The sequence below is a fragment of the Thermothelomyces thermophilus genome, chromosome 6 (assembly GCF_000226095.1).
Source record: "Thermothelomyces thermophilus ATCC 42464 chromosome 6, complete sequence".
Taxonomy (NCBI): domain Eukaryota; kingdom Fungi; phylum Ascomycota; class Sordariomycetes; order Sordariales; family Chaetomiaceae; genus Thermothelomyces; species Thermothelomyces thermophilus.
Window position 1 is genome coordinate 2,566,884 of NC_016477.1, and position 19,529 is coordinate 2,586,412.

Below are 19,529 nucleotides of genomic sequence, written 5' to 3' on the forward strand. Positions count from 1 at the left end.
TATTATTAATAGGGAACTATAGTACCTAGTCAAATAGCTTGATTTCGGACTAGAAGATAACTTATAGGAACCTGTTAAGAATTTAAACTGCCCTAAGAAACTAGAATAGTTCTATTAGCAAAACCCGGATTAGCTAAAGGCAAACCTAGGATAGAACCGAAAATAGCGCCCTAGTTAATAACATCGACGCTACTATTAAGTTATATAATGGCCCCCGATTCCTACTATTCTACTACCTCTAATTTGTCTAGATTTGACAAACCCTATATAACTATATCTGCCCCCTTCTCTACTAGGAACTCTCGTTATTTACAGACCCGAGTCAGATAGGCTAACGCCTTAGAAGCTTTACGTTAATATTCTCGTAGCAAGGCTTTGGCCTCTTTCTCTTTAGCCTTTAAACGATGTTACTTATATATAATACGATCTATTACGTTACGATTAGAGACGTGCTCTCGCAAGGAAACGGGAACTTATAAGAAGAAACTAGAACGCTAGAACTATTATAAGCACAACCCTAACGTATATAAGCCTCGTAGCGATAAGATTTTTTAATCATTTTACACACTTGGTTATACTCTATGCAATAGGAACACGCTATCATTACAAACCCGTGATCGGAAATAAACTAAGCTAAACGCTTACGACAAATGGATGCTAAGGATCTACATACGTCAGACAGTATAATTAATAGTATAAAGGGCAATAAGGGGCTAAGAAGAAAAATATATACAAGGAACACAAGGGATATTAGCGCTATTTAAGACGACCTAAAGAGGGCTTTCAGGTCGAAAGCCTCGGAGGGAGGGCATCGTATTATAGAAATATATATATAGATGCCGCCTAAGCTACTAGCACAAATAGGCTAATCAAGTCGAAAGAACGAAAGGACTAATTATAACATAGGAAGCATAGTGATTACTACGCTCACTAGTGATCAGGGTAATCACTACCATACGATCACTTACGATCACCGTGATTAGGAATGATCACTAGGATTATATATATATATAGATAGTCACTCGTTATGGTGGACTCTAAGAGTTCACTAGTGATAGTAACCTGTAAGAGACAACTCTAGTATTGTTGTGAACCTTTTGGCTTTACCGAATCCCTTAGATGACCTGCCTGCTTATCCCGTTTAATTTACCTTCGTCTGAACCCTTTTAGAAGAAGTCTGAGTTAGGTTCGTTATACGATTATATATAGAATAGGTAGGTACTAGGTACCTTTATTTTTATATATATATCGCTATTATTATAGTTACTATTTAAATGTTTTCGTCTAAAGATTCGCTTTGTTATAAATATATCTTATAGTTACTATAGCGTTAGGAAGGTTCCTACTATAGTAATAGAAATAATATTTGACTCTCTTAGAGGGCCGCTCTTTGCTTTCGATTTCCTTTTAATCTTTAACCTTATCTTCCCTATATCGTTTGCTCTTCGGCCGCCTATAATTTAATTTTTTAATTTTCAAATCTTTATTCTTATATCTATAGCGATATTATAGAGATTTAGTAGCTTAGTATAGCTAACTTGCTACTATATATATGGTATTTATATAATGCTATTAAGGAAATTAAGGCAAATGACGAGGTCCCCCTTAACGTCTAGTATATATATCTTATCACTAGCTCGTTTAAGTGTTTTTAATGCCACTAGGGCTACTAGACAAGCTATCTCCTAATAAGTATACGTTTCGGGAGCAATTCCCTAGGTATTAATGATTATTTAGGCTGCTAGTGCTATGACTAGTAATATAGTTAATCTTATAATTATAATTTGGTCTGCCTACAAGGTCGTTTTAGCCCTAAAGCTAGATGTAGCTAACTCTAAGGATTTGCTTATACTTAGTAAGCACTACCGCTACCATATTACTACGCTTATAAATAATATAGCTGTCACTTTTGAGGTAGTTAAGAAGTATTACTAGTCTAATATAGGCCTTATTAATAATGGTAATAAGAAGATTACTTCTATAGGAACTTGTTTATTTTCGCTTATGATTTAGCGTAAATATTAATATATTTATAAGAGTAATAGCTAGTATATAGTAAGTTTATAACCGATTATAAGTAGGCGATTACGGCTATTGACCTATAGCCTAAGTTTAATGCTAGCATAGTACGTTTAGTCGTGTTTTAGTCTAGCTAATTATTTACTAATATAATATAGGTGCTATATGATTTTATAATCCAGTGGCATTTGCTACTACCTTGCCTAGAGCCTATTAATAAGATTATATCGCTTAGTAAATAGCTAAGTATAAGTTTATTACCAAACTAGGCACGCTTATAATAGGGGCCCTAGGTAATAAGAACAAGGTAGCCTAATTCTTAGGCAAATATACAGCAGACTTAGAATTTGTTTCTTATAGTAGGTTTTAATAAGGTTTTTAGAGTAGTAAAATTTTATCCTATTTTTATTTTTTTTAATTATATAAAATAGATACCCCTTTAGCCCTAAATCGGTATTATAGATTCGCTCTACTAGTTTATAATACCTATAATATAAATGTGTTTTGCTAATTTTAGTGTCTCTAGTAAGGCCTTCTTTACTATAGTTTCAGTGTAATATCGACTTAAAGTATAGCTCTCTACGATATAGCTTAGGGTTCCTCCTAGGGCGCCCTTCTCTAGGCCTTTTCTACGGTATTTCGATCGCCGTCTTAGGGCGTGTTACTATAGTAACACGCTCTACCCTATGTCCTTTTCCCTTAGGATATATATCCGGGCGTTTTTCATAGGTGCCCTCTTTCTAGCCTCTTCTCGTACTTCTCTATATCGTGTTATAGGCGCTCTATAGTTATAGCACGCTTCCTAAACTTACGTACTTTACCCTATATATTGGTAATATCGTCTTTATCTACCTACTAGTTAAATTTAGAGGGCTATCCCTTTTACTTTACTAGAAACTAATAGGTCCTGCTATTAGCCTGTTTTACTAAAACTTCTTTGACTTCCTACTTATTATCGTCTTCTAACTTGGGTATTGGTATCTATTTGGCCTTGTCCTAACTATATAGGTGCTATAGTTCGAGTAGAGAAATAGGGAAGATATTATATAACTAGGTATATTATATAGGTAACACTAGCCGATATACTAGCGAACTAACTAGGTTAAGTACCTAAAATAGGCTAATAAATTTAGGGGTCAATTTTTTAGTGTTTTTAGTTTGAAATTCTAGGTTAAGAGTAGGACAAAGTCGCCTCTCCTAAATACCCTTCTCTAATGCCTTTAGTTATAATGAATTTTATAATTTTAGATAGCTTCCTCCTAATACTCTTCTAGTTATTTTCGTAATACTTGTAATTTTCCGATTTGCTTTATTACGTTAGGGTAGTACCTCCCTTTTAGCGAATCGTCCCTAATTTATGATAAAATTATAAGATTATAGCCTATTAATGCTTGAAAAGGGGGTAGTCTAATGGTTATATTAACTATATTATTATATATAAATTCTATTTCTAGCAAGATTTATACCTAAATTATAGGGTTTACTATAGCAAAATGGTAGAGATATTATATAAGTATTTAGTTACTTTGTCTGGTTTGGCCGTTAGTTTAGGGGTAAAATGCTATAGAAAGTCTTCTATTAATATAATTTAAATAGTAGAGATCTACCTAAAATTGCAAAGTAAATATAGACCTACGATTACTTATATAACCTTCTAGTATATCATATTTAAGTTTAATCTCTTTATAAATTAGCTTAGTAAGCTGCTAACTTATAATGTCTAAGTTAATAGTAAAGAATTAGTTTATCTTGGTATAATAGTCTATAACTATAAGTATTATATTCTTTTCTTTTATTTAGGAATTTACTATAAGAAAACCTATAATCATATTTATACTAATCTCTTACCAGGGTTAGTTAGGGATCAGTAGGGATTCTAAGCTACTATAACTTTAATACTATCTCGGCTTATTCGTTTAATATACGTAATAGGGTTAGCACTAATGCCTAATATTTCTTACTAGGCCTTACTAGTTAAACTTTCTTTAGATAAGTTTACTAGTTCTTTCGGGGCCAAAGTACCTGGCTCTAGTATTATTATAATATAACTAGAGGATTTCTTACCTTATAGTTTTTTCTATAGGAATGTAAAGCGCTCTCTTATAGAGCAGCTTACCGCTATATCCTAAGGACTATAGTTCGGCTTTGCTAGTACTTCGCTAGCCTTCCATTATACCCTTTTCTAGGCCTTCCCTTACTCTTTAAGTTAAGGGGTCTAATCTTTAGAGCTCTAAAATACACTCCCTAAGTATTTATAACGGCTAGATAGTAGAAGCTAATTCTAGTCTTACTACCTCTTTAGCCTATCTTTACGATATAATCGGCTCCCTTTTGAGATATACTTATTCTATATTATATAATCCTTTTAGATTGACTTTTAACGACTAGATTCTAATCTGGCATTAAAAAGATTATAAAACTCCCTATACTTCTTACGCTTTTTTATAGTTTACTATCTTCTTTTAGATTATAAGTAACTATTCTTAGTTTCTAAAAGGATTATCTTCCTTATAATCTAGTCTTCTTAAAGGGCTATCTATGAGATTTTATTTCCTAGGTTAGTACTTAATGATAAAATCAAAGCCTAATAGATATATATACTATCTAGCTCAGTGACCGTTAAGTTAGGTCTATCTTATAAATCCTTATAAATTGTTATAGTCTAAATAGACTATAATTTCGTAAGGATTTCCTATTAAATAGTATCGCTAATACTTAAAGCCTTCTATAATCGCCATTATTTCCTTATTAGGGGTACTATAATAGCAAGCTAATCCTAAGAACTTAGCTAACTAAAATATAATAAGATATTTTCAGGAGTCCTCTACTTATTATAATAAGACGGCCCTTATCGTAAACGTAGAAGCGTCTATTTCAATAGTTATTAGCTTTTTAGGATCGAAATGCCGGAGAACTAGCGCCGATTTAAAGTGATTTTTAATTTCTTAAAATGCTCTTTGCTCTTTAAGGTTAAACTAGACTCTTCCCGGTTTCTTACCCTTTTCTAGCCCCTTTAGTAGACTTATTAGGAGGTAGGCGATCCATAAAAAATTATAAATGAATTTCTAATAGAAATTAATAAATCCGAGAAACACCTAAATGTCGTAATAGGTCCGGGGTTCTAGCTAATTCTCTACTATTTCGATTTATACTAGGTCTATTATAATCCCTTGCCAATTTACCATAAATCTAGGGAAGTTAACTTAGTCCTTATGAAATGAGCATTTACTAGGTTTATAATATAGTTATATATTCTATAATTATTTAAGGACCTTTTAAATATATTTTATATATATTTTATAATTAGGTAAAAAAATTAAGATATTATCTAAATAAATTATATAAAATTCGTTGAATAGTCTGCCTAATGCTTAATAAATATAATTCTAAAAAGTGGCTAATATATTTATTAGGCTAAATAATATAACTAAGTACTTAAACAATCTATAATAAGTTTAAAAGGCAGTTTTTTACTTATCCCCTTTTTAAACTCGAATCTAATAATAAGCGTCTTTAATATTAAGCTTAGTAAAAAATTAAGTACTAGAGGTATAGTTAAGGATCTCCAAAATAAGGGGTAATAGGTAGTAATTCTTCTAGGTAATCTTATTAAGTCCTTAGTAATTAATACAAAGACAAAGGCTTCTATCTTTTTTAGGCATAAATAGTACTAGACTAGCTACTAAACTCTCGGAAGGTTAAATCCTCCCCTTAGTAAGGTTTTTATCTAAGTATTCCTATAGCATGCTAAGTTTGTACTAGGATAGGGGGTAAATCGGTCTAACTAGAGGAGTTATCCCTGGCTATAGATTAATTTTATAGTTAGTTATTTTAAACAAAGGAAGGATACTCGAATTTAATATATCTATTACATTAGCGAAGTCTTATAGCTTAGGGGGAATTTCTTCTAGGTTTTCTAAAGGTTTCGATTCTTCCTTATTAGGGAATAGATCTATAGGGACATCCGAAATAGTAGTTAATATAAAGACCTAGGCTCCCCTTCGGCAGTCTTTTTCTATTCTTTCAGGATATTAGAGTCGGGCTATCTCGGTTTCTAGTAGAAACTACTAGCGATTCTCTGTTAGGAATAATAAAATAGTAAAATTGCTAAGTATAGGCATTCCTAATAAGATTGGTAAGGTTTTAGCGTTATAGCTGATGGTAATATAGGGGTAATTATATTAATATATAGTCCTATATTTGTTAATTGGTATAATTAGTACTTGATATATCTTATAAGATATTATAACCGTTTCGTTAAACTATTAAATCGTAAGTAGAATATAAGTAAGTCATTTTAGTTAGTATTTCTAAATAAGGTTAAAGTCTATAATATTTACTTTTATATAAGAATCTAGGTTTACTATTATCGAAACACCTTTATATATATTTATTAAAATAGCTATATATATACGCTCCCTTTTTAGGTTATCCCTTATAACTATTCCTATAGTATTAAGGTCTACTATAAGCAACTCCCGTTTCCCTAGCGAAAATAGCCTAAACCCCGGTAACTAGGGTATTAGCCCTATCGGTAGGAGGTAACCTATACTATTTCTAGGCAATCTCTTGCAAAATGTCTCTCCTTTCCACATCGGAAGTATAAGCTACTGCCCTATATCTTAGGAGTAGAGGTTAATGTAAAGTTTAGGGCGCCTTATGGGGCTAATTATAGCTTCGTTATAGGTCTAGTTCGATAATAGGACGATGATATACGGAAACGTAGTATATTAGGCATATAATATAGTTAATCTTAAATTAGTAGCGAAAAGAGGGTAGTCTAACTACGATTTGGTCGCTAGAAGCTATACTAGATTTATAACGCTAACTATACCATTCCTTTTTATATCTCTAGGCAGTAGGCGTAATAATAGTCAATATATTAAATAAGGAAAGGTAATAACTTAGTATAAAAGCTTAAAGCTTAGCTTTTCTTATCCTAGTAGGGAAACTACGCTTTAAGGGATTCGAGATAATAGTAAAGATCCTATAGGGATTGACCATTTCGTTAGCAGGCCAAATTCAAAGCCTTAGCTACTTAAGATACCTGGTCTATGAGGTCAATTATATAGGCATTCGTCTATTCTTCGAATAAAGTCTAGTTATTTTCTAGCTAATTATACTCCTTAGGTAATACGTTCTAATAATAGCTATATTAGCGGTTCTAAGGTTACTTATCTATATAATTAAAGGTAAATAGAATACGATTCTATAATATCTTAAACCGCTTAGGGTCTCCCTAAAAAGCGCGTTATAAATCTTAGAGCTACTCTTGCTACCACTAGTAGGTCATTATATTAGTAAATCGAATTAAATTAGTAACCTTAATAACCTAGGATAATATCTCGAATCGTTAGAGTTAGAGGATTTAATAGGTAATTAGGGTCGTTTCGAGACCTTAGTATAGTCTAATAGTCCTAGTTTCTCTAGTAGAAATCTTTCCCAGTCTTATGACTACCATAGCCTTTCTAGCTCCTTAACCTAGCCTTCTAGATTCTGGATAAGTTCTTTGTAGTCAGAGCCTTATACTAAGGGCTCTAAATCGAAGGGTCTTAGGATATAAAGAGGGGGTTTAGAATGGTTTTATAGCCGATACTAGGCTAAAAGAGTCTTACTCTAGCTTAAGGGTTCCTCCTCTAGTCCTATAGATATTAAATGGCTAAATGATAGTACTATCTTAATTAATAAAGGGTAAAAAAGATTAGAAACTATTAGGAAGGCCTGCTACTAGGCTAGTTATCAAGAGAGGTAGTATTATTATAAAGGCCTTTCTAAGTAAGTTTGTACTAATCGTAGAGGCAGGGGAAGTCAATTGTTCTAGGGCCGGTAGGCTACCTATTTGTTGTCAAGAGAGGTAGTACTATTATAAAGGCCTTTCTAAGCAAGTTTATATTAATCGTAGGGGTAGGGGAAGTTAATTATTCTAGGGCCGGTAGGCTGCCTATTCGTATCCCTCTTAAATCGTAGTTATATAGACTAATCCTTAGGGAGGAAAACCTCCCTTTTGGATCTATAGGCTAATAGATATATCTTATACTACGGATCGGCTATCCCCTCTTCCTAGCCGTGCCCCGATCATGCCTATTATAGTAAGGTTATACCCCTTAGTGCCTAGGCATAGGCCTTCTAGCCGCTATAGCCTAGCCATAGGCACGGGATAGCTTATATTTATAATACTTAGACTTATAATATAAGGAAATAACCCTTTAAATGCTAAATAAGGACCTTTTAGATTTAAAGCTTAGTGTCACGGAAATATATATACAGATACCGCCTAAGCCACTAGCACAAACAGGCCAATCAAGCCAAAGGAATAATAGACTAATCAGGACAGGATCACACTTAGCAAGAAATGATCCTAGCAGAGGATCATTAGCTCACAATATAAGCCAGGTAAGCCAGTATAGAGGATCACTATAACTGCTAGTAATCCTAGGATTATATATATATATAGATAGTCACTCGTTATAGAGGACTCTAAGAGTTTACTAGTAATAGTAACCTATAATCATAGTACTTATACCAAGTATCGTTAACTACTATAAGAGATAACTCTAGTGTTATTATAAACCCTTTAGCTTTACCAAATCCCTTAGACGACCTGCCTACTTGTCCCGCTTAATCTACCTTTGTCTAAACCCTTTTGGAAGAAGTCTAAGTTAGGTTTGTTACACGTTGCTATTACTCCCTTTGTTTTATTATAGTTTAGAACGGAGGTAACTTCGACCTCGATATCGATATAGCTACTAACGTTATAGCCGAATAGCTACTTGCCTAGCTTAGTTAACTCTATTAGCAGATCTAGGAGTTAGACTAGAGAGATAAGGCTACTTAAGCCCGAATTAAGGAACTCGAGAATGGCGAAAAGCACTTATAGAAACTAGTTAATAAGGCTTATGCTAAAATCAAGGCACTTGAGGGTACTAAAGCGAGCTATATTAAGATCGAACTACCTAGTAAATATAGAGGAACTAAGGAAGATCTTATAGGACTCCTAATAAACCTTCGATCCTACTTCTAGCCTAATGATGACAAGTTTCTAGACAATAAAGCTAAAGTTCTCTATATAGCTATAAGACTAGAGGGCAAGGTATTTAGATAGTTTGAGCCTATATAGAATAACTATCTCATTAAAGAAGACAAAGACGACCGAGACATATTTATATAGGTAGTCTTTCGATCTTACGATCGTTTCGAAGAAGAGCTTTAGAAGGTTTTTAGCGATAAAGACAAGAAGATTTATATATAAGAAAGACTCGTTAATCTCCGATAGACTAAGTTAATAGCCTCCTACGCTATATAGTTTAGATAGGACATACTTAAGTCTTAGCTTAATAATAAGGCATTAATATAACTATTCTATAATAGCTTAAAGGAAAAGGTTAAAGATAAGCTATATAAGTATAATCGGCCTAAGACCCTAGATAAATATATTATATAGGCTATTAGAATCGATAATTAACTTCATATATAAGAGTGATAGAAACAAGGTTAAATAAACGGAACTATAGTTAGGGCTAATAATAAGAAAAAGCAAGTATATATTAGTATCTTATATAGGACGTACCCTAGAGCTATAGATATAAATATAGTGTAGAAGCAAGACCGGAAGAAGACAACCAAAGATAAGTCTAATGTTACCTACTATAACTACAGAAAGAAAGGGCACTATAAGTAAGAATATCGAAGCCCGAAGAAAGAGTAGAAGATAGTCTCTAGAAAGGAAATTACGGTTATCGACAAAACTACTAAGGACGTTATCGAAGTAGCGGCCACAAGCTACAAAGACAGGGGTAGTGACACGGATAGTCTTAGATACGACGGTAACGGTAAAGACGAACAAGCACCGTACTCTAAACTGGTCACTATGGACCTAGAGATAGGTCTTGCTAAATAGGATATAGTAGGAGAATATATACTATTAATTTCGATTCTCCTAGCCTTAAAGTAGGAGGGTTTTATAGTTATATAGAGGTAGGATAGATCGTAGATAACCGATACCTAAGGAATCGAAAGACCTAGACTTAATGTTTTATTCCTCTGAGAACGAATTAAATAGTACTATAATAAAGTTTTCTAACTTAATACGGAACTACGCGAATAGGATAGACGCTTGACTTGACTTGCCTAGTAGAGTAATAAGATAAGGGATAAGACAAGGGAACTCTGACGTATTATAGAAACTATCAAAGGAAGATAGCCTATAATATATAATAGGCTAGATAGCTACGCCGAGTACCTTAATGACTAGTAACTTAGTAATGACGTATAGAACCTAGAATACTAGTTTATATATATAAACTATAGAAAAGACAAGCATATGTAAGAAAGCTATTAGAAGAAATATTCCTACCTTAGCATTAGGGTACCTATAGTCTATATACAATGAGAAGGATTTAGGAAAGAATTCTAATACCTCCTAGGTAACACTACGTGACTATACCTTTAATACAAGGCATATATATAAGTGCCCTAGTTCTAGTATATAGTATACAAATGCTAATATTACTTCTATAATAAATTCGAAAATAATCACTAGCTAATATAATAAGGAAATAAGGATAGAAGCTTATATCCTATAGAATAGGTCTATAATACAGGAAACAGAGCAGCCGAATTGCTCCAGAAGATCGAAGCCTATAATCTAGAAGGCATTACGATAGTTCTAAAACGAGCCTAGCCTAGGTACTATAGAATAGGACAAGACATATAGAACTCGTACTAGAGTAACGACTGCCTTTATCACACGGACGAAAAGAAATCGCGAATTCGAGAGCTTTAGATAAAGCTATAGCACGTACAACAGAAAGTAGAACGGACTTAATAGTAGAAAGTCGTAAGCACTTAATGGCTTATAGAAATAAGTACGATTGACGAAGCCGCTATTAGCCAAATGACCGAAGAGGTTAGCATTGACCTAGGAAACGGGTTAGGGCCCTTTAAGGGGCCTAGAAACTATTAACGCCCGTATAGCGGCAAGTGGTAGCATAGTATAGGAGGAACTAGCGTAAGAGACCACTATATCGAGACCTCCCGGTAAAAATATAGAAAATCGCTATAATCTTTAGACAACGGTAGTAAGATAAGCGACTATAGATAATAGTACAATAGAAACAGTACGAAATGCTTATACTAGTAGATAGTAGAGTAGAGATAAACCTAATTTCGCTAATACTTGTAAATTAGCTATAGATATCTTAGAGAATAAAGTAGAAGTATAATATAGTTAAAGGGCTATTTCCGATATAATAAGTATATAAGGAGACTAAACCGATTAATATCACTATAGTAAAGAAGACTATAGTAGTTATATTTAGTATCGTAGATATAGGTAATAATAAAGATATAATATTAGGATTACTATAATATAAAGATTATAACCTAGATATTAGCTAGAAGAATAGTAGCTACCTATAACCTTAAATGGAGTCGTATTTAACTAGTAAGATAGAAAGTATATAAGGATTATAAGCAGATAATACTTAGGAGAAGGCATATCCTATAGATCTACCGTAAGAGACAGATAATGGTAGATAGACTACTACGGATTCTGAAAGAGGCAGTATAACGACATCGATATCGCAATAGGAGGAACGAACCAAACCGCTAATAGCTATTCTCTCTATTAACGAATACAGAGCACTATAATTAAAGTAGTAGGTTAAGATAGGAGAAATCGCTAGTATCGCTATAGATAGAACCAAGTTTATATACTATTAGAAAACCGAGAGACGAGACAAGACTAGGGAAGTACCGAAGGAATACGAAGGACACCTAGCATTCGAATCGAAGCATCTAGAAGAATTACCAGAATACGGCCTATAGGATTATAAGATTAAGCTTAAGGAAGGAGTATGACTAAAGTTCTTTAAGATTTACTATACGAGCTAGATATAGAACGAAGAACTTAAGCAATATTTAGAGGAGAACCTTCGAAGAGGATATATCTGCCTATTAACATCGCTAGTAGGCTATCTAATTCTGTTTATACCTAAGAAAGATGGAAAGCTATAGTTATATATTGACTATTAGTAACTTAACAAATAGACCATGAAAAACCAATACCTGTTACCGCTAATCTCACGGCTCCGAGATCAGTTAGCAAGAGCCTGATATTTTACGCGTCTTGACTTGCCATCGGCCTATAATTATATATAGATCAAAGAAGGCGACGAGTAGAAAACGGCCTTTAAGATACCCTATAGCTACTATAAGTACCTTGTCATGCCATTCGGACTTATAAACGCGCTAGTAACGTTCTAAGCCTTGATTAATCAAGCTATCTAACCCTTTCTTGACAAATTTACAGTATATTATCTTAATAATATACTTATCTTCTCTAAGACGATAGATAAACACCAGAAGTATATAAAAGTAATGTTAGACACGCTATACGTATATAAACTATTAGTTAATAAGGAAAAGAGCAAATTCCATATTAGGAAAATAGTGTTTTTAGAATACGAAATATCCCTAGGACAAATTCGGATAGAACCTTTAAAGGTTAAAGCTATTAAGAATTAGCTATAACTAACGTTAGTTATAGAAGTACGAAGCTTTATTAGATTTGCAAACTTCTACCAAATGTTTATTAGGAACTTTAAAGCGATCGTATGACCTTTATACAAACTTATAAAGAAGAATGCTGAATTCTAATGGAAAGAATAGCATGAGCAAGCATTTATATAGATCTATGACGCTATTACTAAAGATCTAGTACTAGTATTACCAAATTCTAAGAAGCCATTTAAGGTGGAAACGGACGCTTTAGACTATACTATTAGAGGATAATTAGGATAACAAGACGAACAAGGAAAGCTATATCCTATAGCCTTCTTTTTAAAGAAGCTCGATAGACTATATCTTAATTATCTAATCTATAATAAGGAATTACTTATAATTATCAAAGCTTTCAAGGAATGATAACTATACCTTAGTAGTACGATTAAACTAATATAAGTATATATAGACTATAAGAATTTACGATACTTTATGACAACAAAGGAGCTTAATAGACGACAAATACAATAGGTAGAATTCCTCACGGAATTTAACTTCGAGATCCGTTATAAGAAGGGTAAAGAGAATGTATAAGCAGACATCTTAAGCCGACAAACGGATTATACGGAAGGACAAACGGAAATAATACCACTATTATTTAAGGAACAAATAGATAGAATGCTATATTATAAAACGTAGATACCTATAGAAGATGATCTACTTGACTCATTCCTAGAATGTTATATAATCTTTCGAGAAGAAAAGATTAACGAGACATAGTATTAAGTAGCACCCGGACTAGTAGTACCTAACAGAGTAGAAGAAAGAGATAGGAAACTCTAGTACCAAGGCAAAGTATATATCTATGACGGGGACCAATAGCTACGAATGATTCCAGACCTCTACGAGTCGAAACTTAGAAGATATAAAGGAGTCACGAAGACTATTATATAAGTTAAGAAATACTATGACTTTCTATAGTTAATGGTACGAGTTAAGAAAGTCGTATAGAATTATAATATCTATAATCGAAGTAAAACGGCACGATATAAGCTATATAGGCTACTTTAGCTACTACTAATAGCTGATAAACTATAGAGTTTAGTTACGATAGACTTTATTATAAAGCTACTAGAATCTAAGGATATAGCTATAGGGGTAATCTATAATAGTATTCTCACTATAATAGATTACCTAACTAAATAGGTATACTTCTTTCCCTATAAGGAGTCTTAGATAGCGGAACAGTTAGTAGACGTGATCTATTAGCAAGTTATATTAGTATATGCTTGGCCACAAGAATAGATTACCGATAGAGATACCAAGTTCGTATTAAAGTTCTAGCAAGTGTTAATGTAACGATTAGGCGTTAATAGCAAGCTATTAATAGCATATTACCTATAGACTAATAGACAAACAGAGTAACTAAACTAAGTTATCAAATAGTATCTCCGTTCTTACGTTAACTATTAGCAAGACGATTAGGTTATACTATTGCTAATAGTATAACTCGCTTATAATATAACACTAACAGAGACGACCAAAGTTATACCATTCTTTACAAACTATAGATATAAAGCAGACCTTAGGTAAGGACTAGAGGTTATAGTGCCGAGAGTAGCAGTCAAAGTAAAACAAATATATACACTATATAAAAAGCTTAAAAAGGAACTCGAGTTTGTCAAGACTAGAATAAAGAACTACTACAATAAATATAGGCTCGAGGGACCTTGCCTAGAGAGGGGAGATAAAGTCTACCTAATCATACAAAACTTACAAACCAAACGACCAAGTATAAAGCTAGACTTTAAGAAGGTCGGACCCTTTGTTATCAAAGAACGAATTTCGATATCTAACTACTAACTATCGTTATCGTTATCTATATAACTACGGACAGATGTTTTTTATATTTTACTTCTCGAACTAGTACCAAAGAACGCTAAGGTTACTATATATATTAAAGTAAAGGACAAAGAGAAAGAATAAGATATTAAAGAAATTCTAAATTTATATATTATTAATAGAGAACTATAGTACCTAGTCAAATAGCTTAATTTTAGACTAGAAGATAACTTATAGGAACTAATTAAGAACTTAAACTACCTTAAGAAACTAAAATAGTTCTACCGGCAGAACCTAGATTGACTATAGACACTAGCTCGGATAAAATGGCTAAGTTAGCCTCTAACAAATCTAGGCCTAAAGAAGACTAGTCAAATAGGACGTTAGCACCCTAGGACTATACGTTACTAATAATACGTACCTTAGAATCCTATACCCTCTATTCTTTTGCTTCTATTTCCTCTAGAGACTATATATCTCGACAAAATAGCTTAGAACCCTACTCCTTTAAGAAACATTTCTAGTAACGAAGACAAGCTAATCGGCCGATAGCCGTCTAAAGTTAAGTCTAAAGAACAAAAAGGACCTCTTTAGTATCAGCCTCTTCTTGTTCTACACGTTTTTATTTAGATATAATCCTTATTACTATAAAAGGTTAGCTATAAACATTAAGGTAATAAACTAGGTTATAAACAAGTAGACGCTACGTCGGAACTATCGTAAGAACGACCCCAACATATATACTTGCTATAGTAAGAAGAGCCTAACGCTATATAACAAGCCAAGTTCCGCTTAAAACACTACAAACACGGTATAACGTCTACATTAGAAGAATTAATAAAAGAAGTAAGCGCGGCACGCTATTAGAACTTCGAAGATTGGCGCTTAGAGATATAATCTACTATCTTGTTAGCTACTAGTAGTACGGAAAAAAGGGAAAAATTACAAGGTATATATAGAAAAGGATATTAGCGCTATTTAAAATAGCCTAAAAGAGGGCTTTTAGGTCGAAAGCCTTAGAAGGAAGGCATCGTATCACGGAAATATATATATAGATGCTGCCTAAGCCATTAGTATAAATAGGCCAATTAAGCCAAAGGAATAATAGACTAATTAGGACAGGATCACACTTAGCAAGAAATGATCCTAGCAGAGGATCACTAGCTTACGACATGAGCTAGGTAAGCTAGTATAGAGGATTACCACGACTGCTAGTGATCCTAGGATTATATATATATATAGATAGTCACTCGTTATAGAGGACTCTAAGAGTTTACTAGTGATAGTAACCTACAATTATAGTACTTATACCAAGTATCGTTGATTATTGTGAGAGACAACTCTAGTGTTGTTATAAACCCTTTAGCTTTACCGAATTCCTTAGACGACCTACCTGCTTGTCCCGCTTAATCTACCTTTATCTAAACCCTTTTAGAAGAAGTCTGAGTTAGGTTCGTCACACTTAGCTTTAGATTTTTACTCTTATATATTATACTAGTCTTTTTTTATACCTAGGGGGGTATTATATTAATACTAAGCTTAAATATAGCTTTATTAGAAAAGTAAATATAAGCTATATCTTCTAGCTTTAAATATTATATCTAGTATATAAATTAGAGCTAGCTTTTCTTATAGGCTAAGGTTAGGTATAGCTTCTTATATAGCTAGAAGATATAATATTTATTCTTTATAAGATATACCTATATAGTATTTAAGTAAAGCTAATAGCTAGATTTCGAAGGGGTACTTATATAAGCTAGGGTTTTAAAGGGGTTCTAGGCTATATAGTAAATAAGACGTCATTTAGCCCTAGAATCAAGCTTCCTTAGCCGGCTAGTTTATTTTCTAGGTTAAAAACCAGGCTTAGTAGCCTTTTATTTGTAATAGAGGATAGCCGTAATAATAGACTTTAGAAGGCCGTTAATATCTCGTATCTTTAAGGCTAAATAACCTAACTTATAGAGCGTTTTAATGACTTCTACCACTATAGGAGAGTGCTCTCTACGGTCGGTTTTCGGTTTGTACCCTATATTGTGTGTTATGGATAGAAAAACTGGTTTTGTCGGTGTAGGAGGTAGAGGGGGGGATATAAGTCAGGTCCCACCTTCTAAAAACGGCTAATCACTTTTTGGATGTGACTGTACATACAGTACATACATACATGTTACGACAAGCTATCACCAACAAGACGGTTATTATTACCCCTATTGACAGCACCCTACGCCCGATTACAAGCGCCGACTAAGGTACCTAACAATGACCTCAAGGAACTCGCTTGCCCTCCCGCATTTTGTTTGCTCCCCAACAACTACAAAACACACAAGGTCCCTCTCTCTCTGCCTTGAGCCGTCGCGCCTACCCTCTCTTCTCTTCCTCCTCCACTGCTAGTTTATCACGCTCCAAACTAGCCATCCGTCCCACTGCTTCTGAACGTAGCGCAGAGCGCCGCATAATGGTGGGTCAGGTCCAGCACGTTCTGCGGCAGGTTCGTAGCCTGGATGATGCTCCTGATCTTGACGGCGCCCTCGTCCTCGATGAGCATGCGCACCGTGTGCAGCAGTTCGGGGGAGAACTCGCTGTACCACCGGTACTGCCACGTCACCAGCCGGATGGTGGCGGCCACGGTGTCGCGCGTGCTGCCCTTGGTCTTCTCAAACACCTTGAGGATGCCCGCGAGCGCCTTGGGGCTGAAGCGCTGGGCGAGGCAGGCCCGGTACGCCTCGACGGCCTCGTCGACGTGCTGCAGGCGCTCGGCGAGGGAGCCGAGGATCTCCCACTCCTCGGCTGACTTCTTGTACTGTATGCTCTGCGCGCGGTACTGCGCCATCTGCGTGCGCCAGATGGTGTAGACGCGCAGGTCCTCGTAGAGGACCATAAAGAGGCTGTCAAGCCAACGCTCGCATAAGCGCTTGTTGTTGAGGCGCGAGAAGTGGTCGTCCTTAGGGCTCTGCAATGAACGGTTAGTTTGGGGCGAATGGCATGGGCGGGACTGGAACTAAGGGGTGTGTTACAAGACTTACGCATTCGTCGCCCTTCTTGACTTCGTCTGGGTCCATGGCACTCGAAGGCCTCTCGATGTCTTCAGCTCGGCCGTTTGGGGAGAGCGTTTGCGTGGCGGAACCGCCATCTCCTTCCTTTTCTTCCCCGCTGCCGTTTGCTTCCTTCTCTCCCTCGTCCGCAGCGTCCGAGGCATCTCCATTAGCGGTGGGATCTGGGGTACCGCGGAGAGCATCGGTGCTAGCATTGCGGTTTTTGGGGTAGCTCGTAGATTCTTGCTTCTCGCGATACTCATCCTCCATGACGAAGACATTGCTCCGGATCTTCAGCATTTGGTCCCAGCCGATCTTGGCCGTCATTTCGGTCAGGATGTTGTACGCGTGCTTGAAAGTCCCCTTGTACGCGGCAGCGCGGAGATTCAGTAGGCTTGGGTCTACCTGCTCGGAATACCGCGACTCGGGCTCGCTGTCAATCTCGTCCAACCTCGTCTCTGGAAGCGTAGGCAGATGGATGTCTCTCGGCTCCGGTAGGACGGGAGCATCCTTGTCTTGGTAGGTGAACATGGGGCACGAGTTGAGGGCAGTGAGGGCATTCTCCCAATCCTCCATGGCCACGTACACCTCGGCTAACCTGGCCCATGTCCTGAACTCGCTGGGAGCCGCGATGGTACTACGGTCTGCGCAGCCAAGCGCCATGCGGAGCCTCTCCTCTTTCTGCTCGGGTGTGGCGGCGGTCTGAGCCTTTTTGAGCAGGAACTCAGCCTGGGTGTCGAGCATGACATAATCCATCGGAGCCTGTTTGAGGGCTTCGTGCAAGACGCGTATCCCCTGCACTTCTTCGTTGCCCATGAACAGAACCTTGGCCAGAAGCGATGCGACTTCGACATTCTGCGTTCGCAGTTTCTCAAACAGGTTGATTCCCGAGGCGTATCGGCCGGTAGTGTGAAAGTACTTCAGAAGGCCGGAGGTGAGGTGGTTCGAGACGACGTTCGGCACCTGTACGATCGAGTCCGAGCCCAGCTGCCAACCTACACAACTGTTAGCGGCTTTCGCCCCCCCCCCCTTCTCTCTCACTATGTCTTGTTTTATATGCCTTACCCCTGAAGAAAAGGTGCTCCGCCGCGCTGAGGAAACGATGCTCGGTCTCGGTGTTAGTGACTGGATTGAACCGCCTGACGCCAACGATCTTCCTGATAGTGTCGCCCGTCCCGTCGTCGGCATAGGAGTATGCGCGCAGCACGCTGCAGACGTATGTCTCCAGCCAAAGTTCGTCGGTCGCTTTGCGCTTCTCGCCTCGTTCGTCGATGCAGTAGCTCTCAACAGACCCGGGGAAAGGCGCATGCACGCGCATGTCGACTCGCGAGAATGCATTATAACAGCTGGCACGAGTTAGTAACAACAACCGAGGAGTATGGAACGCTGGGGACCCAATTACCAGTATGTGCCCTCCAGGGTCTTGCTGGTGGCGGAGGGTCCGAATTCCTTGTATGCTAGGGTGTTGATGTAGGCAGCCAGGCTAGCCGACGACGAGGCATCCACGCCGGTGACATGGTGGTAGACACCTGTCTGAATCCTCCAAAGTCAGGGTTACCGCCAGAAAGCATCAGGAGCGCGTCAAATGACTAACTGGTTTGCCGCCGCTCCGCAAAGGTTGCTTGACTAAGTGCACAAGATCGGGAGGGCCAAGCTCGCGCAAGGAAACCAGAGATTCCGTACGGGCGTCAATTGCTTCGTGGAGGACCTCCTCGGTCAGTCTTCCAAGAGGGCACGTCAGTCTAATATATCCCGTGAAGGCGGCGAGGCGCTTGGGGAGAGCACGAACTCGGGCACGGCTGGCGCAACCATGGCGACAGAAGGGCCACCGAGATGTGGCACGGCAATGCGATGGCAGCAAGTTCAGTGACTTGGATGAGATTGATGGGATTTCGAAGGCCGCGTCGAACGGCGATGCATCGGCAGCTTAAAAAAAAACCGTATATGCGAACTCGAGGTAGCGGGGTCCGGGATCCGCTGGCGGTCGTTTTCTGGACGTAGTTCGAGGCCACTGCCCTCTGAATGTCCCAGGGCGGCTCTGGCCGCTTGTTTGACCAGATTGGTGTTGCAGGCAGGTGGGCTGGCAGCTTGAGCTCCTAAAGTTGCTGCGACCACGCACCGCTGTTCTTGGCAGATCCC

General features: G+C 37.0%; 1 protein-coding gene across 1 annotated transcript; it reads right to left on the bottom strand.

Annotated features, from left to right (window-relative positions):
• Positions 1–16,537: 16,537 nt before the first annotated feature.
• Positions 16,538–19,411, bottom strand: MYCTH_74373 (uncharacterized protein). The gene is made up of 6 exons (XM_003666152.1): positions 19,180–19,411; positions 18,985–19,111; positions 18,793–18,923; positions 18,456–18,736; positions 17,382–18,385; positions 16,538–17,308 (listed from the first exon to the last, which is right to left on the bottom strand). Exons 1-6 carry the CDS (start codon positions 19,200–19,202, stop codon positions 16,766–16,768), a joined length of 2,109 nt encoding a protein of 702 aa, XP_003666200.1. The 5' UTR covers positions 19,203–19,411; the 3' UTR covers positions 16,538–16,765.
• Positions 19,412–19,529: the final 118 nt, after the last annotated feature.

Bases quoted from the DNA above. Each gene is read 5' to 3' on its own strand.
- MYCTH_74373 (XM_003666152.1), bottom strand. From the start codon at position 19,202: ATGGTTGCGCCAGCCGTGCCCGA. The intron at 19,112-19,179 runs GTTCGTGCTCTC...CCCTCTTGGAAG, and splicing joins GTTGCGCCAGCCGTGCCCGA to ACTGACCGAGGAGGTCCTCC. The intron at 18,386-18,455 runs GTAAGGCATATA...ACAGTTGTGTAG, and splicing joins GGAGCACCTTTTCTTCAGGG to GTTGGCAGCTGGGCTCGGAC.